We start from the raw sequence: 25992 nt of genomic DNA, 5'->3' as shown, positions 1-25992 counted from the left end.
GATAGAGGTAAAGCCATAATACAGGGGAAGTATGGGTTTCAAATGATTAACCCTGACCAGTTACATTTGAAAATATACTCCCCCAGTGGAAGATATTTCTAAATCTTCCACAGAGGTAGCGTGGATTCCAACTGGAATAGCCCATTTTGACAAATATATCAGATGAGGTAAGATTAGTCTTCAGAATGTATTCGCCCGTAGAAGTGATGATGTAAAAAATAGGTTAAAACAATTGTTGAATATATTGCCCTCCACTACAAGTAAGTTGCACTCATCACATGTGTATGTCTGCAATCATTGATTGAATACAATACCGCTCTTTTCAAAGACCCTAATCTTACAGGTGCGAGTGATCAGCATGATATTGTTTAATGCAGAGGTATCGCGTGAACGTACTAGTGCAGTGCGATATATTCAAAAATTGTTTTAATTGCTATGGTAGTTGCTCCTGTTACATCATCACTTTTATGGCGAATAAAGAAAATTTAATAAAACAAAACATTGGGTAATTGAGCGTTTGCGCATTTCCCAGAATGCATCTGATTTTAACCAAGAAATACTTGACACATATCAAAATGGCAGACAAGAAATGTCACTAATTTGTTCAAGTACAGGCGAAAATAAATCTTGTTTATTTTTGTTGTTTTTGGCTTGCGGTGTTTTCAAATTGGTTTATTAAAATCTCTTTAAAAGTTTACTCTATGATCAAATAAAACCACATTTTTCAACAGCTTTCAAAATGATGTGTTAATTGAAAATTCAAATTTACCCCATCAAAGCAGAGACTAATTCAAACTGGGAGGTGACAAATCACATGTCTGCGATGTCTAGACACAAGTGGATTAGCACTTGTGCGAAAAACATGTTCTGAATCAGCGCATTTTGTTTTATATCAAAATTATCTGCAATATTAACAAAATGAATAAATGGGCTATTCCAGTGGAAATCCATACATCCCTATGGACAGCATAACCTTAATATCCCACAGAGGTGATGTAGATATCAAATGGGAGTCACCCATTCAGGAAACTCCATTTCAAGTTCACATTACCTGTGCAGAAGATTAAGGTCATGTCTTCCATAGGGGTGTATGGATTTCAACTAGAATTGCCTAATGCATAGAGGATTGTTAGATATTAGTCATCCAGCCGCTTATGCAAAATGTGGATAATAAGTGCGGTTTTGTGTGTACATATTGGAATATTGAATCGTTTGATTGCGCTGCAACAAATGTCTTCTGAATATGCAAAGATTTGTTTAATACTTTAAATCTTTGTTTAATACTTATGATATACAAACTTATTATCTGCTATCTGCAAATAATTCTGGGCCTATTTTCAACTGCTTTTATTGGTAAGGCTTCAGATTGCTTACTACAATAGAATAGATTACAGCGCACTAATCATACTAAGGCAGCTTTGAGAAGTTCCTGCACAGTATAGCATATAGGCATATATGCAGCTGATAAAAACATGTTTTTGTTGGCTTTAAAATCATTTTGTACCATATCATGCTCACACATATCACCTATGTGTGACATTATTAAGACTATATAGAAATCGCCCAGATGATCAAGTGCGTAAAATGTGGCCTCCCCGGGATCGATGCTGGGCCCCAAAGCCTGTTTGTACTAGCTTAAATGTGTTTTCAACAAAGTCATCTGCTCACCTAGCTGGGCATTACTCTAGTTAGTTCACACATGACAGGATTTATCAGATGTGTATCCCCATAGTTAGACTGCTATCATGAGCATCTGTACAATGCAATAAAAAGACAGCCATGTTCTGAAACATCACCTCATCTACGCTATTCCAGATGAAATCCATACACCCCCTATGGAAAACTTAATCTTCCACACAGGGAGTAGTAGACTTTCAAATGGAGTCACCCATTCAGGTAGTCCCATTTCATATTCACACTCCCTTTATGGAAGAGTAATGTCTTCCACAGGGGGTGCAGATTTCAACTGGAATAGCCCATTAAAGCAGACGACACTGACGGGTGACTCCATTTGAAATTCACACTCACTGTAATGTCGTCCATAGGAGTTGTATGGATTTCAACTGGAATAGCCCATTTAGAAGCAGAGCGACACTGACGGGTGACTCCATTTGAAACGCAATCACTGTAATGTCGCCCATAGGAGTTGTATGGATTTCAACTGGAATAGCCCCATTTTGTCTACCTTGTTTACTACAGAATTTGAATGTCTGAAAGGGCAAGTATTGCTACTGTGGACACTATTTGAATTAAAATACTTTTTGTAGTGAAGTCATGTACTCGTGAAAATTCTACTCAAACCAAGTTTTGACATGATGTAAATCCACTTGAGCCAAGTTGAAACATTTGATTTGAAATTGAAGTAAAAATCAAAGAAAACATAAGAAAAATGACATTTCGAAATATTGCAGCTTCACAACCAAGTGGCATTTTATCATTATAAAATTTGTTTGTTTTATAACAACATCATATTTCGATTTGACCCCAAGTGTAGACTTCAAAATGGAGTCACCCATTTAGAGTAACCCCATTTGAAATTCACACTCATTATGTATTAAGGTCATGTCTTCCATAGGGGTGTATGGATGATTAGATTTCAACTGGAATAGCACATTTTAAGAATAAAGTCTTGTTGAAAAAGTTTATTTTATATAAATGTTTGTATGCGCTTTGAAATATGTTGTTAAAAATAGAATACGATGTAGAAGTATAATTATTTTGTATGCAAAGTTAAGAACATTTTTTTTACATGGAGATGGAATTAAGATCCACTGATCCCCCTGCCAACTCATCTACTTGGCTCACAGCTGATGACCGTAATCGCGATTCCTCGAGGAGGTTCATCGACTCGACGTGCCATTTGCACCTGTGTTCAAACACAAACTGACCTCAATGCAAAGATTTTATCAATTTAAGATGATTCCATTTCTTCTGAGAATGATTGATTGATTTAGTGCAGGAGTTTGTATGCATCATGCATATTTTTTGTGTATAATTGTATATATAGGTGACTTACTATTCAGTTTTTCCAGGTAAATTTAAGATCCAGGAGGTCCCTTCGAGGTTAAATTGATAAAAGTGAAATGAACTTCAATTTTTCAGTCAGTCATTTTTGACATCAGAAATAGTACATAATTATTATGAAGAGGTTTTTTATAAACTTCCCTGCTTGATATAAACCTTACATGGTAAACCTGGGAGTATGCTCTGTTATCTTCAGTATATATGTGACGAAATAATGATATGTCTGAAGTAGATTGCAGGTTAAGGAATAATTGTAATCTACTATCTTTATTTGATAGTACAGAAAGATATAATTTGAGTCTGCTATCTTTATTAGATAGCATGTAGAGAAATAATCATAACTTGATCATAACTCTAGCTTCATTAGATAGCAGATTACAAGCATTTTTACATGCTATCTTCAGTAGATAGCATGTAAGGAAGTAATTACGATCGGCTATCTTCAGTAGATAGCATGTCAGTAAATAATTGTAATCTGCTGTTTTCAGTAGATTGCATGAAAGGAATTATGATCTGCTATCTTCAGTAGATGTAAGGTAATAATTGTAATATGCTTTCTTGAGTAGATATATGTAAGGTAATAATTGTAATATGCTATCTTCAGTAGATAGCATGTCAGGAAATAATTGTAATTTGCTAGCTTCAGTAGATAGCATGTAAGGAAATTATTGTGATCTGCTACCTTCAGTAGATAGCATGTCAGGTAAAATTTCTAAGTAGATAACATTGTAATAATTGTAATATCTTTCAGTAGATAGCATGTAAGGAAATAATTGTAATATGCTATCTTCAGTAGATAGCATGTCAGGAAAATTATTGTAATCTGCTGTTTTCAGTAGATTGCATGTAAGGAAATTATTTGATCTGACTATCTTCAGTAGATAGCATGTAAGGTAATAATTGTAATCTGCTATCTTCAGTAGATAGCATGTCAGGAAATAATTGTAATATTGATATTTGATGACCAAAGCTAGGAGCAATTGTGTTTGGCATACCTTTAAAAGCTTATAAAGTAAAGTCGGGAAATAATTGTAATCTGCTATCTTCAGTAGATAAAGATAGCATGTCGGGAAATAATTGTAATATGCTATTTTCAGTAGATAGTATGTCAGGAAATAATTGTAATCTGCTATCTTCAGTAGATAGCATGTCAGGAAATAATTGTAATCTGCTATCTTCAGTAGATAGCATGTCAGGAAATAATTGTAATATGCTATCTTCAGTAGATAGCATGTAAAATAATAATTGTAAACTGCTATCTTCAGTAGATAGCATGTAGGGAAATATTTGTAATATGCTATCTTCAGTAGATAGCATGTCAGGAAATAATTGTAATATTGATATTTGATGACCAAAGCTAGGAGCAAGTGTGTTTGGCATACCTTTAAAAGCTTATAAAGTAAGGAAGCTGCTGTCTTCAGTAGATAGCATGTCAAAATCAAGATTGCCTGTAGTATTTTCAGTAGATACCATACAGAGAAATAATGGACTATTTGAGAAAGTAATTTTGTCAACTATATGCTCATTTGTGAGAACAAATCCTATTTGAAGAATTAACTGTAAACTGTCTTCAGTAGATAGCATATAAAGAAACAATTTTGAACTCCTTTTATCAGTCAATAAAAAGGAAATAAATAAGTATATGCTACGCTCTCCAGAATGCTCATACAGGCAAAATTGCAAACCCTTATCTTCTGAGAAAAACTCCCTTTGTGTATAATTTTCTTGCTGACTGAAGCTTAATGTTCTGAAGGTATAAACAGTGGTGAAGGGTGCTTTGCAATAATTGTGATCTTGCCGGCATCCCTAGAATTTGCTATTTGTTTTGCATGTTGACATGTGAGGGAGCTTCAGGGAATACTGGAAAGATCAAGCTACTGCAGATGCTCTGCTGTCAATGAGTGCTATTGCTTGTTTGTGATTGGTTGTTTATATGTTGCATATGAATGAGATGGTGATGAAGGGTATGTGTATAGTGTGAAAAGTGTGTTATTGTATGAATTCAATAATGAAACCCATTAGTCATGTCCCCATGGTGAACTATGTATTTATAACCAAGGACTAACTGGTGTGTTAAAAAAACTAATTTCAAGTCCTTCTCATTTTCCGTTCTCTCGACACCCAATTACCAAATCTTTATTGTTTTGTTTGTCATCACATTTTGTCTGTATGTACAACATGTCACTATATCGCGCTTTTTGTTGTACCTAATTCATATAGTTCATGCAACAACAAGCGCATTAATGGCAGCCGCCCAGACAACAGCCTACATGAACCCGATGGCTGCTGCCCTCACAGCTGCTCAGGTCAACCAGATGAATGCCATGGCTGCCAACGGATTCACGGCTGCCACGGCGATGACCCCTACCACAGGTGAGTTAAGGTCTAAAGTCCGAACAGTGAATTTGATACCTGTTGGTGTTATGAATATGCGAACACATTATCAGTTTCCACATTTAAAGTTAGTGGTCTATAGTCCATTTTGTACAACTTGGAACTTGTGTTGCAGTTTATTATGAATGTGAATGCACTATCAGCTTCCATTGTTCACTCTGTACAAATCATTTTATTATTTTACATGGATATAGTGTAGGTCATCATGAAGGTGGCGCCTCCTAATTTGGTTGCTTTTCAGGCTCGTTTAAATGTTAAATATAATAACTTCTTTAATTTATACATAATTGTGATTTGTCAGTTTGCACAAATGACGGTTTTATTCAAAATCAAAAACAGATTTGATTCAAAATGAAAAAAGACTTTCTTTTGTGTCATATTTACATAAGTTTTCTCCAGAAACAAATACTCAAACACTAATCCACACAATAAATTGGAAAGTCTGCTTTGTGTGACAGAAACAGAGCTTGTAGAAATGGGTTGAAGTTCCTATTGGAGTGTATCTGAATGTAAACCACGAATGTGCCTACAGCTGAAATCTCGAGATGTTATCAAAATTTGCCCAATGTGTATGCATGACTATCTCAATGCCTCCAACAATTCTAGTCTGTGTAATTTGTTTTATCTTTCGAAAACAATTTCATGCATCAAAGAGTCGCAAAATAATGTAATATCTGTTCAAAATCAAGCCACGTTAAACTTTTGCTGCTGTAATCAAAATTGTGAATTGATTGAAAAAAACATGATCTACCAATAAATGATGTGCAATGAGGCCAGTCATGGTGAAAAATATTGCTCAAGTGTATTCAAGTAAAGTCTGATGTTGATGGGGCTGTATGTTTGGCATGATCCTCGGTGGTTTGACAAAATTGAATTAAGTCGCATTTGCATCCGGTAGTACCAAAGTGCCAGTCATAATGAAGGGTTTAAGCACAAGACATGATATAACCATGTGCTGCCATGTGTGTTATTTTTAAATGATAAGAGCTTTGAAATACTGTTACCACACTAATTAGTGTAATTCCCTAATTAATGATTAAAACTAATTAGTGGCACTCCCTAATTAATGATTACAAAGTATCCCATTACATAAAATAACAAAATAAATAAAATTATACTTAAGGCAGCTTTTATAATACACAAGGGAGCTTTTTGTGAAATCATGTTTTGTATCAAATATTTGCAGCCTGGTGGAAGCTGGTAGTGCTATTGTATTTGCATATTTGAAGTGATGATATGTTTTGATGACATACACTGTTAGAACACTGGGTAAGAATCTGGTTGGGTAAGGTTTTACCCAACATTGGGGTAAATTTACCCAACATCGGGTTATTTTCAGTAATTTACCAATGTTGGCTAAAAGTTTACAATACTGGAGCAAAACCTTACCCAATTCCAGGAGGGTTGTTCATATGGCAACCAGGGTTTGGGTAAAATGGTAATTTTACCAAACTTGGGTAAAATTGTACTCATCCGCTTGGTGCCATATGAACAACCCTCATGGGTTAAGTAAGGTTTTTCCCCAGCATTGGGTAAGTTAACCCGATGTTGGGTAAAATGTACCCCAATGTTGGGTAAAAAACCTTACCCAACCAATTTTTTACCCAGTGTTCTAACAGTGTAGTTGGTCCAGTGATCCAAGTTGCTATTTTGTTTGCAAGTGTTACCAAGTATGAAGGGATATAGCTATAAATGTGCCCTGTGGTCATTTTTATCAGAATTAAAAAGAACAGAATTTAAGACAAAGTTTCTAATTTTGCTGCACTATACCTTTAAAATATATAAAATTCAACACCATGTTGAAGCCCGATAGCTTTGTAGTACAATTTTCTTGAAAGCTCATATGGTTAAATTTGCCAGTGTAAACCATATTTTGTGATTCTTTCATCAATAAAAAGGTGTAGTGCTGGTAAAAAAGTCTAGAGGTGATTCCCAAAAGAGAAATTCTTTTTCTTTCTTATGAAACCCTGAATGTCACAGCATTTTAAGTACCCAAACTTGTAGGGGAAAAATATGTAAACCAATTCAAACATTGGGCATATCCAGAAATTCTTTTTTCTTTCTTATAAACACTGAATTTTTCTTAATGGTTAACAAAATAAATAAACGAATGCACAAAATATAATAATTGGATTTCACCCAGTTTGGCAGACACTTAAAACAATTTCAATACCTTTTCTGATGTTTTTGCTCAGAACAGTGGAACTCCTACTGAGAAATATTTTCAGAAGAAATATTTATGATTCAAAAAGCATCAACAAATTTGGAATTATCCATTAGTCGCATGAAAGTCAATTCCAGTTTATCGCCACTTTTTTTTTTTTCCAGGTTGGTGAGGTGACTTTTTCATTTTTCATTTTTCATTATTTCATCAGATTTCATTATTGACCTAAAATGCGTGTTGATTTAAAGCCAAACTCATACATGTGATTTATAAACATGTTTTTTTTATATGGGTAGGGACCAGAGGGACTAGAAAAGTTAGAAAAGAGCCTGGTTTTGCTTCCAAGTTATGAATTTACATGTTTTACAAACAAAAATATATGTTCCAATTACAAAACTGGTGAAATCACTGATACTTTGAAAATAATGAATTATTTTGGCATTTTGAAAATTTGATGCGGGTATTTTTGGTTTCAAAAAGTGACGCTGAGGCGGGGACGATAAATTGAATCGACTTTCATGCGCCTTTAGCAGAATAACCTTTTGTATTTAGTAAACAAAACACCCAAATAATTTGAATATTTATGATGAATGACAAGTTTGAATGAATTATGCTAGCCGCAAATCGAGTGAACTCCACTTGATATTTGGAGCGATGCCTATGTTCATTTTGATATTTATAACATAACAGGAATAGATCTTTTTTTCCGCTACAAATCAAGTGAAATAATATTTTCTCAAAACATACTTGGCACACTGAAATAGGACAGCAACAAGGCAATGATGTCATTTGAATCTCACCAATTATATAGTTGAATGTTCCAATTGTTGTTTCCAATTTCTAACAAATAAGTGCTTATCTTTCAAAGTGTGTGTTAGATGTACTCTGAATACATTTTATTGTTAAATAATGAACTAATCCTTTTTTAATTTAATCTTGCATTAATTAACATCATTATTTTACTCGGAGGCTGCTTTTGTCAGTTTTTTTTTTTGTTTTCTGTTCTGCGACTTAACTTTGTTTTAACGCTAAACTTTCTATGAATGGATTATTCCAGTTGAAATCCATACACCCTCTACCCTATATGGAAGACATGACCATAATCTCATTTCAAATGTAGTCACAAATATAGGTAACCCCATTTAAATTCACACTCCACGTATGGAAGATTTAAGGTCATATCTTCCAGAGGGGGTATGGATCACAACTTGAATAACATAATAAAAATAATAAACCAGTTGTGCTTTGAGATGAGTTTTGTTATGTTGCACTACCCATACATCATGTGGCATATAATATCATGAAAACATACGAATATACTAACAGAACAACAACAGAAGTACACCAACAAGCAAAACTAAACAATCTTTTTAAAAATCCTATATCATGTTTCTACTGAAAAGCAACAGACTAGAAACCTACCCGTTTCAGCTTTTCTGGCTGTTTCTACTAATAGTACTTACCACTTATATCCAATATAAATTTATTCCAATTTAAATACATGTTCATCTAGAGTATTGGCGAGTCGGTGACATCAACAAATTGAGACAGCTGTTTCCCAAGTATATCTGTGCTGCGTCTTTAAACGTGTATGTATGTACACCAGCGCTTTGAGGAATGCTAGCGATTTGAAGCTGTAGCTAATGAGCTGACGTCACTAACTCATCAAAAGTAAAATGACTGCAGTGCTAATCTGGTAATTAACCTACATTATGCCCATGTGGATAGTGTCTTCAGTTAACATTAATTTTAACAAATAATACACAACATCATTTAAACATTTTATTTAAAAAAAAAAGAAGCTTTATTTCTAAATGTAAGCATTAAGTTGCTAGCTTAGACTCAGTGAAATAATCCTTTGTAATGATGTCTGGATGTCCTGTTATGTGACAAAAGTTTTCCCTGAACATTATCAAGAAAAAGAGTAATATTAATATAATCTCCTACAGATGTAATACAATTACTTCAGATGATACACATCATAAAAAATAATTACTCCCATTTTAACTCCAGCCACTTAATATAAGCAGGCTATCATATACAACCTATAGAAGACAAAGTTCTCCCTATAAATTTCTTGCATATAGATTTGTGAACTATGAGATGAGTGAGCTATAGATTGGTAATACATAATACAAGTTACTTTAAAAGCATAGCATAGCATATTAGCCATGGCTCAACACAAATTCCTCTGTCTCTCTTATAATGTGTCCATGGTGCTATTGTTTCATGCAATGTCTATAGGGTCTATTATTCATTAACGCTGATGGACCATTATCCCATTTGAACGCGTGCATTCAATACGTAATCACGTAACTAAAGGCCGTGCTCAATATTTACAAATATCAGGATTAGGGATCATGTTAGAACTAGCAATTATTCATGTTCTTGGATCACTGAGAGTTTATTTTATTGACGTCATTGTGATTTTGTTGCTCATCATAACTCATAACATAATCTTTATCAGTGTTCACTTATTCTTCATTTGCTTTGTCGAAAATCGTAAGACTGTAAAAAACAAACTAACATCACATTCAGTTAGTGACTTACATTGGCCAAATTGTATAGCAATTGTGGTGTTTTGTGTTATTTTTTTTGTTCAAAAACAATTTTTTTCACTGTAAATCAAGTGTTGATTGATATATTTGGCTGTAATGTCACATTTCTTGTGTCGTCGTCTGCATTTATTCTCTTACGTTGCACATTTTGTCACAATTTCACTTGCATTATTTTGTCACTTGTTTGTATTCTAGTGCTAAGCTAGTGCCAGGTGTAATGCAGGGATTGTGGATGGCACTTCAAAAGGTACTGAAAACAAATTTCAAATTATGCACCTTTAGTTTGGCACAAAAAATTGCCCCTTTTAATTTCAATTTGAAAGTATCATTGCTTAATATAAGGAAAAGAAACAAAGCAACTTGAAAGTAACTCAAGTGAGTTTTAAATTTGGATTTAGTCACTTTATGTATATAGTTCAAAATTGAGCAATCTTGCAATAAAGTATTTGAGCAATTTTAATCTAGAAACACTGAGACTGTTATTTTTAGATCAAAGTAGTAGAATGAAGATGTTTTGAAACAAATGACAAATGCACACACAGACATGCCCACACCGACATCCCCACACCGACATGCCCACACCGACATCCTACACAGACATCGACATCCCACACAGACATCGACATCCCACACAGACACCCCCACACACAGACCCCTCCCCACACACACCCCTGTGAAAGCATTGGCGACAGCGGACGACGAACAACCCTATTGAGTTTTTAAAATCCAAATATGGACACAAATGTTTTCTTTTTTTGCCTTACCATAGATGTTAAGATTTCAGTATCCAGGGGCAGGCTGATCCTATTACACCCCAATTGTGGTCTTTGCTTATATAATGCTTTTAAATGCTGTTTTCAATCTAAAAATACCATTCAGAATCTGTGGCAGTCTGCAGTTAATGTGCATTCACAGTTACAAAGAGATTTCTAACATGTGTGTGTCCTCTTTTGCCGGTGTTTACAAAAGCACACCCACACCTACAAACAGACACAAGAAGAAACATAGTCATCATCTTCAGTAGATAGCATTAGATGTTTACAAGTAGACCAAGCACATAATCACATTAGAGCTTAAACACACCCCAACTCAGAGCAACTCTATAAACCTGTTTGAAAGAGTTCACTTCCCCTCAGAAGCCCCCATTAGGAAAAGTGGCAGCCCCTTGGCTTAAAGCCCCAAAAACAAGGTTCTGAATTGGCATGGGAGCAAGTAAACTATCATTACGGATGTCATTTTTGGAGTAGAAATCAGCAGGTAGTGGGGAAGAGTTAATATTTGGCTGTAAGCTGTGTGCTATTCAGCTTGATAGGCAGTCATATTACATCACATGGTTTAGTCATAATGCTTGGTAGTCCTACAGAGGGGGATTGTATTTCCCCCCATCATTCACCCACTTGTAATCATCCAGAGAATGTGGATGGTATATGAAGCCACTTCAAAATGAAAACCGTACACTAGCAAAACAAAGAGAGGTTGGACAATCTAGAAATGGGTTATTCCAGTTGAAATCCATATACACCTGTGGAAGACATGACTTTAATCTCCCACACAGGGAGTGTGTTTTTTGAATGGGGTTACCAAAATGGGTGACTCAATTTGATATCTACACCCCCTGTGTAGGAGATTAAGGTCATGTCTTCCATAGGGGGTGTTTGGATTGCAACTGGAATAGCTTATTGGTGGTATATTATCTAAAGGAAATAATGTATGCCTAAACATTTTACTGAAAAAATGTGAGCTTTTATCTGATGCAAAAATCTTGATGGGGTAAAGTTTTGACATTTTTTCTTTACTTGATGACATTACACCAGAATTAAAGTCTAGGTATTTCTAGATGTGAATTTTGTTGTAGCTTCATTCTACGTGCAAAGCACCAAAACAAATTAGATGATAACATGAGATATTACACATGTGGCAGCCCCTTGATATACTTTGTGCCACATTGTATTGCAGATGACGTCAAGGAGGTTTTTGAAGTACGAAATGTGAAGAAAACATGACTTGAGCTGAATGTTTTGATTTAATATTCGGGTTGGCTTCTATTCCATGATGTCCCAAAGCTCAAAGTGGGATAAAGTATATTACAAGGGGTTCTGTATTTATATTCATACACCAAATATGATTTGCCAGTATAAATAGCAGCAACAGGTGGTACCTGAGGGTGGGGGCAGGGCGGTGAGAATTTAAATCAAAATCTTTTTTTAAGGCCTAAAATCCCAAATTTTTGGGAATTTTCATTCCCTGCTCAAATTTTCTTAGCCCCCAGAAAAATATCTCTTGTCATCACTGTGTTAAGCACATTCACAGTCGGACACGATCCTATTTGTGTAGCTTGTATCTGATTTATACAAACTCCGATTGTCAATATAATCAATATTTTGAATGGTTTGAACCCACCCCCTTGTAAATAATGAGTCCTTAACATGCATGCATATCAATTGCAGCAGATATTGTTTATTATTATATTAAAATATCATCTCAATTCCATTCTTGTTCTTTCTTCTTTTCTTTCCTCTTACCTTCCAAAAATCAACAACCCATGAATCAATAATTGCCTTGTGAAGTTGCCGCTCTGCCGGCTATAGCCAGGCCTCAGTGAACTGCGCTACATTCGATTTTACTGGCCCCCACTATGCCCACGCACACCATGGCCGCACAGACCAATGGACAGAGTAGTGAAGTTGTACACAAACGGCATACACCAGTATGCCACCAGTGAGTATGGTTAGTATGCACACTCCCTTTGTACATTTGTATCTACATGTAGTCTGCTATCTCTCTCATGTTTGCGATGTCAATATTACCAAGCCAGTGACTTGGTAACAAAGAAGCAATTTTTGCAGTTTTTATCACTTTTTGGTGAATTGTCCAACAATTGAAGAGTTGTTACACCCCTGACAGTATTGGGCTATTCCAGTTGAAATCCATACACCCCTTATGGAAGACATGACTCAGGGGGTGTGAATTTCAAATAGAGTTACATGAATGGGTGAAATCTACACCCCCTGTGTGGGATATTAAGGTCATGTCTTCCATAGGGTTATATGCATTTAACTGAAAAACATTGGCAGGGTTGAGGCCACACAATACATGTCAGTATAGGAAAAAGTCAAATGCTCGGGTATGTGCATACAAATAATTTTTTTGAAAATTGCTGCATAAATACTTTGACATCATAAACTGGAAGGAGGCGAATAGTTGTAGTAGTATTGAATAGTGCCATCTTTTAACCATGTAAAAATGCTCTCTTTGCACAAATGGAATTCTTGTGTAAGTCCAGCCTTTTTATATTATCAGGACTGTATTTGGAATCTTTATGAATTTTTTGCAAAATTTTAATTGGTACAAACATGCCAAGTAATGGTCAACTGACACTTGGCATTGTCATTTTTGGAGAAGGAAGTTCCTTGTCGAAATTGGTGCGATGCATTTTGGATACAGCATCCTACATCATACTTTTGAAAGCAAAGATAGCAGATATATGGTTAAAATTTAGAACCATTACATAAGCTTTCTAGGCAATGTTAGATGAGAATGAAGTGGACAAATTTTGGCTAATCCAGTTGAAATCCATACACCCCTATGAAAGATTTGGCCTTAGTATTCCACACAGGGAGATTGAATTCAAATGGGCTTACCTGAAAGGGCGACTCCATTTGAAATCTACACCCCTTATGTGAAAGATTAAGGTCATGTGTGTTAAGGGGGTGTATGGATTTCAACCGGAATAGTCCAATGCCACAATGAACAATAGGTCTTGCTGTTGGAGTGAAAATATGTATTCATTAATCTTAGAAAAAAGGTTCCTAAATAAGTTCTTGAGTTGTCCTGTATGTGGAAGCTTAAATGGTTCTACAAAGAACTGACAAGGATTCTGGAAAGGCTATCCATGACCATTTTTAGACAAAAATAAGTTCCGGAAAGACCAGAAAGAACCATTATGAGGTTCTTTCACTTTTTAAGAAGGTGGTTCTGCCTACAGGACAGTCAAGAACCCTTTTTTCTAAGAGTGTTGTCCATTGATTTGTTCCATTTCATTTCTTAGCATACCATATTAGGTCAGTAACATAGTCACCAACACATATTGGACAATGTTGTAATGCATGATTTGTTTTCAAGTAGGACTATATATTAAGTGGTTAACTATTTAATATTGAAATTATTAAGTGATTAACTATTATTTAGTGTTGAAATAAACAGGTTACATACATGCATGCACACAGTCTGTTGGGTTATTCTGATTTTTCAAAATTGAACATTTCTGAAATTTGTCTTTGAACCAAACTTCATACTAAATTACATGTTAAAAGTCATGAGCTTCCTACTTTGATTTATCCATGTTAAGATACTGTATATTGATCTTTGGTGAGCTATTTTCCTGAATTGATTAATTTAAGTGCCCCTTACTCAATTTATACTGTTGACGAGCTGTTTCTGGACAAAGTAAAGCACTTCTTTTTGCTTAATTATTTGAATGACCCAAGAGCATGTTGAGTATATGTGTGTATTTTTCATTCTAAATTAACATACATACGAGAAAGCATGACTTATATATAGGTGTACAAACATTTTGCATGCATTGATGGAGCAACTAATACCAAATCTGATGATCTATAGGGCATTTACGGTAATAACACCAAGATAATTAAACCCAGTACTTAAGACCGTGTTCCAGTATGTGCCCGAATATAGCCTATTTAATAATTCAAGTAACGGTGAAGTCCGATTTTTGCCGTAAGGATTTGGGCTTTTCAGTATTCTATACATCATGAAATTTTAATGATCTTCAAATATGTTATGAATAATTTTCTGCTGATTATCTAGTTACGCATGAGTTGGGTCTGCATTAAATTTGGGTTCATGCTAGATTACGTTATTTATAGTGAGCGCAATAGCACACAAGATTTGAGATAAAATTGATGATAAAATTTAAATCCCATTCTTCAGATGTGGAATTGACCTATCATAGTGTTTTTAGGAATCAAGTTATTTTTGTAAAATCCATTTATCGGTGACAAGATCAGAAATGAAGAAACTTTAGGTAGAATCTGAGATATTGCTCAAAATAGATATTTCAAAGACAATTTTGGAAATACAAGACAGTAAAAAAACAGAATTGGGAAATATCCCATAATCATGCCTATTAATTTTTCCCTAAAAGTCCCACAATGCATCCTTCCAGGGATGCAAATGTGACCTCTATAATGGTTCAAATTTTGAACAAATTTTGTAATACAAAACAACAATGTAAAAAAAGAAAAGAAACAGGAATTTCAAATGGACTCGCCTATTCAGGTTCACACCCCTGTGTGGAAAATCAAGTGTTACACAGGGGGTGTATGTATTTTAACTGAAATTGCCCATTCCTAGATATTGGGGAAAAATGTTTATAACCCAAGAAGATCTTATGCAATATCAAGTTGTCCTTGTTGGTGGAGTAAAGTTGACTGTTGTATGGCACAGCTTGATGAGTATGACACATAATGATGACAAGACTCGAATAATGCCAGAATTCTTCTGGAGTTTAATAACGCATATAAGTGGCCTGTTGAGAGGGCTGCCTTTAGCGTGTTAATCATGATTTGATAGGTAATTTGAAGCCGGTGAAGGCCAAGGTCTTCAATATTGTTACATTAAAGAAAAGCTGTCCTGTAGGAAAGTGTTACATCTGGAGTGACATGTAAACATAATTCTGTTTTATTAATAGATATTGAAAGGACAGACAAATAGAGTCTAATTATGTTATCTCACACATGCACGCTTATACCTCGTTCAACTAATAATAGGCCCAACTCATAGTGCCGTGGGTTGGTCATAGAATGATCGTACACATGTACACGCAGTTAGGCGCAGCACTAATGCCAAGTGCACCCTGCCTCCTGTGCAGACGAGTGTCAAGTTTGTCTTGTGTACCAGTCCACAAAAAAGTCGGACGACCTTTGATCAGTACTGTTAGTCAGCCAATTAGTTTTTTATGTATATTTTCCCCATATTTTAACCCATGTTGGTTCTTTTTTATTTTTTATTTTTACATGTACAGCTCAAGCATCAGTCGTCGCCACTGCTGCTGCAGACCTTCTACAGCAGGCCTACCAAGGAATGCAGCATTACTACCGGTAACCATATAGGTTAATATAAAATTTCCCTTAGCCTCTAGGTGTTTTGATGGGGTAGTTACCAAGGTGATGATGTCCATTGTATCTTCACCCTCCACTTGTTCTATTGGTCAAATTAGTTGTCGTTACGTGATTTTCTATTGTCGCTTTTTTTCATCGTCTGCAACATTATATCTTTGAAAAAGTCGTCACAAGTCAAGTTAGTCCACCTAGTGACTCTTGGTGATTTATTGCGGAGCATTTTTTCGACGTCCACCGTAGAGTGAGATGTGTTTGTTTATTTTTTTAAACTATAAAACGATTATGTATAATATATATATTGGTTGCTCAGTTATGGAATTTTGATATGATTTTGATGACTGTGTATTATGATGTATCTGCATGGGTAATGGCTTGTGGTTTTTGTTTTGTAGAACAGTGGTTTCAGTACTTCAGCCATTCTGTTTTATGAAAACTTACTTTGCTCTTTAGTGCTAAAACTTCCCAATTAAGCTGGTCTTGATTATGCTTTTGCACCATATACTTGACTGCTTTTGTGCACACATTATGTTTTATAATTCAGTTTGTACTCTGTGTTATTTCTTGTGAAGCTTTATTCACATCAAACATCAAGAGTTTGTGTCGTTCTTTTTTTAAACTTTTTTTTTTTTTTTTTGGTTTAGCAACACTTTGTTCTGTTCAAAAATAACTTGCACTTAAAAAATATTCATTGATTTCTGATGTCTATTAATAGTTTGCATGGAAAATGCAATTTCAACAGATTATTTCTTTTCTCTGAGATAACTCTCTTTTCACGTGGGTGTCGATGCAGACGACAAGTTTCAATTTTTATGCGAATTCATAAATTTCAGAATGGTAAATTTTCATGACCATATTTGGAATCAGCATGAAAAATGCATTGAAATGAGTACAAACAAGCCTAGTATTGGTTCAGTGGTTCTTAAGATAGCCCGTGATATTTTGAGAAAATATCTCAAAACTTGTACTTTGACAGGTATGCAGAGCATTAAAGGTCATACATGTTTAAACTGACACATTCTGCAGTGTCAGCTATATCGAGCCTCTTATCAATGTAAAATTACTGATAAAATTTTGTTTTTCTTACAACTTTATTGCTTGCATATTTGCAAAGAAAACCCTATAGATACAGAAATGTTTGTTCTTGATACATGAATCAGATAAAAACAAGATATAATCCCTGATGCATAAAGAAGATAAAATCAAATAACATATGAATTGATCTAATATTGGCAAGTTTTGATTTTATGAATACACATTGTTTGGTTAATGAATCTTTTTTATTCAAACGTGACATTTTGGGGATGCAATATGGAATATGATGTAATTTCAACTGATAAAATGTGACTCATATATTATTTTTACAATTTTTCCTCCCTTTAGGAGATTTCCATTTAAAACAAATATCATATCTACTCACTCAAAATTTATTTACAATTAATACAGTTCAAACAAGCTTTGCCTTTAGGATCTGGTGAATTTTGAAATGTAATCAAAATATAACAGCAAAGTTGTGATGATATTTCGATTCCTCAAATGAATGCATATTTAGTATAAGGATGAATTAAACAAGCAACACAACATCACCACGCCACTCAAATAGGCTCTGTCACGTAAAGACTCATCATTTACCGTCCCATTTCCACGCCACATCCCAGTGTGGTGTAGATACCAAGCTGGCAATATATCGCATGGTGTATAGTGGTAATATGTCATGAGAGAAAGCAATGAATTGAACACAATCGGACTGAGTTTCGCCCGAGAGCGGAGAGAACAAATACCATGGAGTACAGACAAAATGGCTCCATTCTGCATAGCTGCCCTGAAATTGGCATCAATTTATAACCAAAGTATTGTACAAAATATTAAACAATTATTACCCAATGAGAACGATTTTTATTTGCAAAGAGACCTATATCATGTATTGAGCCAATCAGAGATATGGTAAGAATAAAGTTTAAAATTATTAAAACTATATTTTGATTGGTTACTTAGATGATTTTATCACATGATTAGCCAATCAGGGGCCATTTGTAAGGAAGGCAGTAGTGCTCATGGGGGCTCAAATTTGAAATCTCCATGAATTTATTTGGGGGGGCGGGTGGGGAGGAGAAAAAATGTTTTCATAACCATATTGAAAAATATGCCTCTAAGTGAGGACAAATATTCCTGTTCCATATTTGCATAGTTAATTTTAGTATCAAGAGTGGCACAATAAATTGTTTTTTTTTCATATTATGTTGAAATAGTAACTTCTGGAAAAGACCCAAAAAGTAGGGGTTGGGTAGGGGTCAGTAGGTACAAATATACACAAGAAGCAAGTAACCAGAATCAAGAATCTTTCTTGATATCAGGATAGGAAAATGTTTTTTTTTCTAAATTAATGCGAGTACTGGGTAAACAAGTCTTATTTTACTGTTAAGTTCATTTTCCATTTATAGACTGGCATGAGTCAGTCTAACATTATCAAGAATATCTTGCATATTTATTAGGACATTATAACCGTGCCAAATATCGTACATTGAATTCTAAATCCGTATCCACACATAGCGATAAAGCAGCATTTTACATAATATCAATCTGGGTTTAGCACCCCATATCAGATCTTCGTATACCATGGCATATGTCAAATAAGCTGAATGGCTTAGCCAACATCAGGGCAGACCACTAAATGTGCACAGAATTTTGAAAAGCCAAAAATCTCTGGTTGCGCTTAGTTGTGTAAATAAAACTTTTGCAGAGTGAATGCGTAAGTCTTGGCTCAAGTACGGGGCTGTAGATTTTTTTATTATAATTGCTATTAATTGATATATTTGGGGAAAGATGGCAACTTTTCAGTTGCTATTAAAATAGCAACAAAAATCTTTGAAAGTTTATTTTTGGGGCTAGTTTAGCTAAATAATGCTTGAGACAAGTTATTTGTATATTCCCAAAACAAAATCATTTTACATGCATAATAATATAGGGAAGATACACTTAATTTCCCGCCTTTTTTAAATTGATGATATTAATAAGCAGTTTTGATTGTGATAAAGAAAAGTTAGTATTTTTTGTTAAAATCCACACTTTTATCGATAAAAAAGATCACAATGCGATAGAAAGTACTTAAAATTACATTATATTTATACTAAAAAAGATCACAATATGATAGGAAGTACTTCATATTTTTAATAAAATCCTTGGAATGGCTGTGTGTAAGTGAAAAAAAAAAAAAAAATAAATGGGGGAAAAAAGCGGAAGTCATTAACAGTTAGCTTTGCCTGTTGGCATATTCGTCAAAAAAGGCAATAAAAATAAACAAATCAAATATTGTATCTAAAAAATAAAAGACATTAATAACTTTTCTGATGACGTCTTGAATATTAGGAAAGCCAACTGGATAAACATACAGAAATTGAAGCATTTCCCAGAAACTGAAAGGGCAAAACAATGCAGACTTTTCTTTTTTTAACCAGTTCTTTGAAAGATATAGCACTTAAACTATTCTTTATTTGCACTTTTTAACAATATTTTCTAACAAAAACTTACATAATTTTTTTCTTTCAAAAATGAAATAATATTCAGGGTCGGCAGTGCGACTAGGCGTGGTCAGGTTACGCCAATTTTTTAGGCCTTCCTGATAAAAATAACAAAACAGCCTATACAGATACCCCAAAGCAGCGATAGTTTATATTCGAAAATAGCGGTATTGTTTTTAGCTGCTGTCGTGCATCTATCATCTCATATAACATGGGCAACATCATTATTTTAAGTAAAACAACTATAGGTGAAGCCGAGTTGTTTTATGCCAAAACTAATGCTGTCAATTCAAATAAAAAGTATACCAAATTTTGAAATGAAATACTACATTTTACAAGGAATCTCCTAGAATCACTTAGAATCGACCAGTCCCGTACTCATATCACATGGCTAAGAGCCAGTAAGATTGCAGAAACGTTCTCAAGTGTTTAAGAAAGTGTTTTCAAGTTAATCCAATCTACTTTGGCAGTTATTTCTTTCCTAATTGTTATTCTTCATTTAATATATTTACATGGAATAGAAAAGAATTCCATTTGAAAGATCCTGTAGCTTGTCCCTTGGGTTGAAATATTGAAGCTTAAGACCTATCATTCACAGGAAGGATAAGTTTAAGAAACAGAAGATTATATAAAAACACTTATATAAAAACACAAGTTTCATAAACACTTCCTCGCAAGAGAATAGTATAAATTAAGTTGTTTTATTTCCAAGTGAAATGTTTTGTAATATGCTAAGGTACACACACATCAGCTTTTACAACTAACTACAAAACATAATAATAATAAAAAAATAAGGATCTTAGGAAATGTTGCCATTGTGTCCAAAATTAATAGAAAGTAATATAAATGATGTAGCTGCTGTGGAATAGGATGTTTCTATTAAAGTAAGCTAAAAATGGCAAAATTGAATAGGCTTCATTGCTTTTCACAAATTTCCAAGAAACATTAGTAAAACATGGTACTGGAAACAAAGAAAAGGTCATTACACAGTTATGACTTGTCATTGTATGCTGTCACACTGCAGCTTACTTTATTGCAGTTGGTACTATTTTTTTTGTTAATTTTGGTTGTTTTTTTCTGGTAAAATATTTACATTTATAGTTTTTCCTTCAAAATATATAGGGTTTTTTTCTTCAGAATATCCTGTAGGCTTTGGTAGAATTTAGAAACACAAGTAAATGAATGAATGAAAATAAAATTAGGATGTTATTATGAACATAAATACGAGTTGCAATTTTGAATTATCCACAAACTTGCTATCTTCAGTAGATAGCATAGGAACTATGTTAACAGCTATAGAATGTTTTAGGTCTATTAACATAAAATTTTCACTGATTTTAGTTTTTGCTACTGATATATTTTTTATTAGTTTTCTTTGATTGATAAATGAAATCAATGTAGTAGATCTTGAGATTTATAATAATAATAAAAATAATAATAAAAAACTCAATTATTGACTTGATATTGAGCTGAAAATGTTAGCATGCAGCGATACCGCTATAGCCATGTGACAGATCGCCACCTTGGAAGTTTTGGTATTTGTTGTTCCATATAAAATCCACACGCCCTTTGTGGAAGACATGACCTTAATTGCCCACATGGGGGTAGAGACTTCAAATGGAATCACCCATTCAGGTAACTCAATTTAAAAGACATACTCCCTGTGTGAAAGATTATGGTCAAATCTTCCATAGGGGTGTGGATTTCAAAGGAACAGTCCAATTTGCACATACAAATAAGGTATGGGAATATTGCTAGTTGTTATTCTTTTCACCCCCAGGGGGTAGCGGTGCAAATATTGTCAATTGTCATTGTCCCCCAGGGGAATGGGAACAGCACCCGGCTGCCCTTGCCCTTACTTCTCATGAATGCCAACAGAAAGTCAAAATGTGTTTCATAATTTTGTGTCTGGTTTATTAAAAATGCTCACGGCATGTTTTTTCAAAGACTCTTGTCAGTGTTCTTCCAATAGGAAAATGATATGAAATATTATGTGAAAGTTGCACCCCTTATAATGACTGGGGGAGAATTTGATGTGATAGTGAAGCATACAGTCAGGAAAAGTATTTACAAATTTTGATTCAAAAGATCATTTAATTTCATGCACACATGCATGCATGCATTTTATTTCTGCACATGATAGGAACATGATTTGATTTAATTGTTTAGTTTTGCTCATGAAAATGCAAGTGCAAGTTATGTTTTGGTATTTTCTTCTTTTATCCACGCTTACTTGTCTTTAGGTCATTTGTATATTGTATTTGTCTGTCTTGTTGTGTTCTGTTCTGTGAGTGTTTTTCTTTGACAGTGCACTCTCATTTAAAACTGCCTCCACGTGGGTGTGGGCTGCAGACGACAGGTTTCCAAATTCTTTTAAAAATTCATTTTCATGACCATATTTGGAATCCATAAAAGAAATGCATGGTACAATGAACTCTCTCCACTCGGGTGTCGATTGCAGTTAAAAAAAAAGATTCAAAATTTTTTTTTTATGACTAAAATAATTGAAATCAAACAAGCCCAGGATTGGTTCAGAGGTTCTTGAGATATCTCTTGATATTTTGAAAAAATATATCAGGGACTTTTTATGTTGCAGCCTATGGGTAGCATGCAAAGCAAAGTTAGAATCAGAATTGAATTTTATAATAACATTTGCGATAGTTATTTCTAAATGTATTTCTTATTTGGCCAATGTTGTATTTAAGCATCAAATACTCTAAAAACTTTTTTTTTAAATTGACTTAGTACCTGTATAAGGGAAATTACATCAAACATGCTGACACGGCCAGATACAAACAAAATAGCTCAATTTTTGGCAAGTCGTGCCATGATTTTCTGAGCCATTATAGCATGAGTTCTTCAAGTAACCCATTTAGGCGTCTTCACTGCTGGCATAGTGGCATCACTGAATCTTGCCAGACCAGAGGGCAGCGACTTTATAATGCAAAAAGATATTGAAAGCCGTTCTTTATATAATCCAATGTAAAACTCAGTCTGCATATAAAAGAGATTTATTGGGATATTCCAGATGAAACATGTACTCCCCCTGTGGAAGACATGACCTTAATCTCCCACACAGGGGGTGAAGATTTCAAATGAAGTTGCCCATTCAGGTCACCCCATTTGAAATTCACACTCCCTGTGTGGTCATGTCTTCCATTGGGAGTGTAAGGGTTTCAACTGGAACAGCCCATTTCAGTTATTTGCAGTTTACTATTTTAGCAATTCAGTTTTGTTCGAAGGGAAATTAATGTTTCCACACTCTGAAGTTAACTGCACATCAAATTCAAGGAAAATGCTAATAAAAAACGGACAAGTTTATTACAAATTTTGGATTTTTTTCTTGTCTTTATATATACACTCTAGGTTTTTTTTTTTTTGCCTGTCAATTTTGTTTCATTATTTCATTACCAGGGGCGTAGCCAGCCTTTTAGTATGTGTAGGGGGGGAGGGACTAAATTTCCACCCCAATTTGTCAATTGCTGGTCTATTGTAGGGGAGAAGCCAAATTTTCATCCCAATTTGTAAATATTTGTCCCATTTTCAGTCATTTTAATGATACTTTACTCTTTGCCATCCACATTTTATCTCTAAAAAATTCTGTGGGTGTGAAATTTGCCACCCCGTCTCCCTCAAGCTACACCACTGTTCATTACTCAAAAACATAGTTGAAATGTAACTTTTTCTTATAACAAGCTATAAACATTCATACCCAGCATTCATACAGTAAAAGTGATACACTAACTTGCACCTTGTGTATGTCAAATACTCTTATCTGTTCTGTTTGTTGTCCTTGTCTGTCGATTTATTTATTCACTTCTGTTTTTACCCTGTTTTACCATATTCCTGTTTGCACATTTGTTTGTTTTTTATGAATCATCAGTATGACAAGTGTCAGCAGTAGAAATTAATTTTATAGTTGTCAAAAACATCAGCAATAAATATTGGAGATATATCTGTTGGTTTGTTCAATAAGCTTCCTCTTCGACCAAGGATAACTTTCAAATTTGTCTATATTACAAGATGTATACAAGTTTAAACTGACTTTCAGCACAAAAATTCAACTAACCTTGAATTTTCAATGTGTGTATAAATCTTCATCAGAAGTCCTATGATGTTGTGATGGACTTGCCCGTTTGTTGACCATTGGCGACTTTTGGTTGAATGGGGTCAAAAGATGTATACAGTAACAATTAAAATGGCAAGAATTGAACTATCCTTATGACAAGTTCTACACTTCTAAAAAAGTCCAGATTAAATTTAATCCGGTTTATATCCAAAGTCCAATGTAGATTAATTTACTCCAGAATTCTACTCAAATCGGATTCATTTTAGATGAAATGTCATTTTCTAAGCCCCTATCGCAATGTCAATCATGCATGTTCAAGATTTCGACATCGGGTACATTGACAAGAGATATTGATCCAATCGCCTGATGGCGTGTGAATGAACTGCAACTTTTTGGGAAATGTTCTTTCATTTAATAACATTTATAACATTGGTAGTTCTAAAAATTAAATTTGTCAATCTAGGCGTATGCAAGACATCAAGATCAAACAATATGCAAAACATTTTTGGACAAAGTGCAAAGTTCACCCAATTGAAATGCTGAGCAACTTCCAGGCTCGTTTATCTTTCACGCATATTACCCACAATGCACCCTGTCTCATGCACAATTGGCATTGAATAATGGTTAATAAGATCAAGTTTGAGTAAGATTCCAGATTAATATGATCCGAATCGGGTATGAAAGCATGGTCTGAATCTAGATCAATTGGAGCCAAGCTTTTGGTAGTGTAGCCTTACATCTTATCTACAATCAACAAGTTATAAAGTGGAGAATGCATATATACCTGTACTCTTACCTGCCTCATTTGCATGTTGCCCATGGTAGTGAAAATGGTGCACTTCTGATTTCATGTACTATATGAACCTGACAAAATTTTTTGTCATAGGGCATGCTTGTCTGAGGGCGATGTGAAGCATGACTTGTAATGCACATGCTTTTCTTTAAATGCAAAATGTTTTCTGTTTTTCAATATTAAACAAAGTAGAAAAATTGCTCCAAAATGGTGAATTAAAATATTTTGCAAAATGCACACAGAAATCTGCAAGTTCTTTGACAAGAACAGAAAGACAATATATTAGGCATTACTGCATGCACTGTAAAAAATGTCTAGGAATGTCAAAAACACCTAAACATTTTGTGCAGTCAATTTGCAAACATGTTTAATACCTCAAATGTCAAATTCCTAAGCATCACATGTTTTTAGAGTTTGGATTAAAAATCCAAACTCTGAATATTTTAATGATAAGCATTTTAACATGTTTACAAATTGACACAAAATGTGTTAGCATTTGTTTATTTTGCAGTGCTACTGGATTCTTCATGCATTTGCTACGATGCTGTTAAAAACGCATTCTATATATATCGCATATGCTTACCAAATTATGGGTGTGCAAAATATTTGAAACAGATGAAAAAATAGCAGTATCTTAATTTGGTTTCTTCATTGTATATACATCCTGTTGACGTATGATGGACATTTAATGAACACAACACAATCCTTGACTAAGGAAAGCTTATTGTGGGTCATTCCATTTGAAATTCATACACCCCCTGTGGAAGACATGACCTAAACCTCCCACACAGGGGTGTAGATTTTAACTTGGGCTACCTGAATGGGTGATTCCATTTGGAATCTGCACCCCCTGTGTTGGAGGTTAAGGTCATTCAAACTGGAATGTAGGGGGTGTATGGATTCAAACTGGAATAGCCCAGTTGATGGAACTGACAATTATCTAGTCTGCTGTAAAAAGAAAAAGCAAAAAAAAATGCAGAAGGGACTGACCGGGGGAGGGGGGGAGGGGGGATGGAAGTACATGAGTTTAAACAACAATTATGGGTTTAAAATGCAATAATTTTAATTTGACTAAATTATCGTTGCTCCATACTTTTGGCATGGTACAATTAACTCTCCCCACTCGGGTGTCAACAGCAGGCGACAAATTAAAAAAAATTCAAAATTCAAAATTTTAAGAATTGTAAATTTTTATGACTATATTTGGAATCGGCACGAAAAAGGCATTAAAATGAGTAAAAACAAGCCTAGTATTGGTTCAGCGGTTCTTAAGATAGCTTTTGATATTTTGAGAAAATGTCTTTTTATGTTGAAGCCTATGGCTAGCATGAAGAG

The 25992-nt window shown here is 34.4% G+C and overlaps 2 protein-coding genes across 2 annotated transcripts in view; one reads left to right on the top strand and one right to left on the bottom strand.

Moving 5' to 3' along the window:
- LOC140141785 (uncharacterized) overlaps positions 1-25992 on the bottom strand; it is a 251222-nt gene that overhangs the window by 135095 nt on the left and 90135 nt on the right. The window lies entirely within an intron of this gene.
- LOC140141779 (CUGBP Elav-like family member 4) overlaps positions 1-25992 on the top strand; it is an 82127-nt gene that overhangs the window by 37417 nt on the left and 18718 nt on the right. The window contains 6 exon segments of the mRNA XM_072163645.1: positions 2268-2276; positions 5245-5407; positions 12708-12753; positions 12755-12822; positions 12824-12867; positions 16184-16255. Of these exon segments, the coding sequence (XP_072019746.1) occupies positions 2268-2276; positions 5245-5407; positions 12708-12753; positions 12755-12822; positions 12824-12867; positions 16184-16255 (402 nt within the window).

Source organism: Amphiura filiformis, chromosome 20 (genome assembly GCF_039555335.1).
Source record: "Amphiura filiformis chromosome 20, Afil_fr2py, whole genome shotgun sequence".
Taxonomy (NCBI): Eukaryota; Metazoa; Echinodermata; class Ophiuroidea; order Amphilepidida; family Amphiuridae; genus Amphiura; species Amphiura filiformis.
Note: the sequence above shows the minus strand (reverse complement) of the source record. Positions and strands in the feature narration are given on the sequence as shown.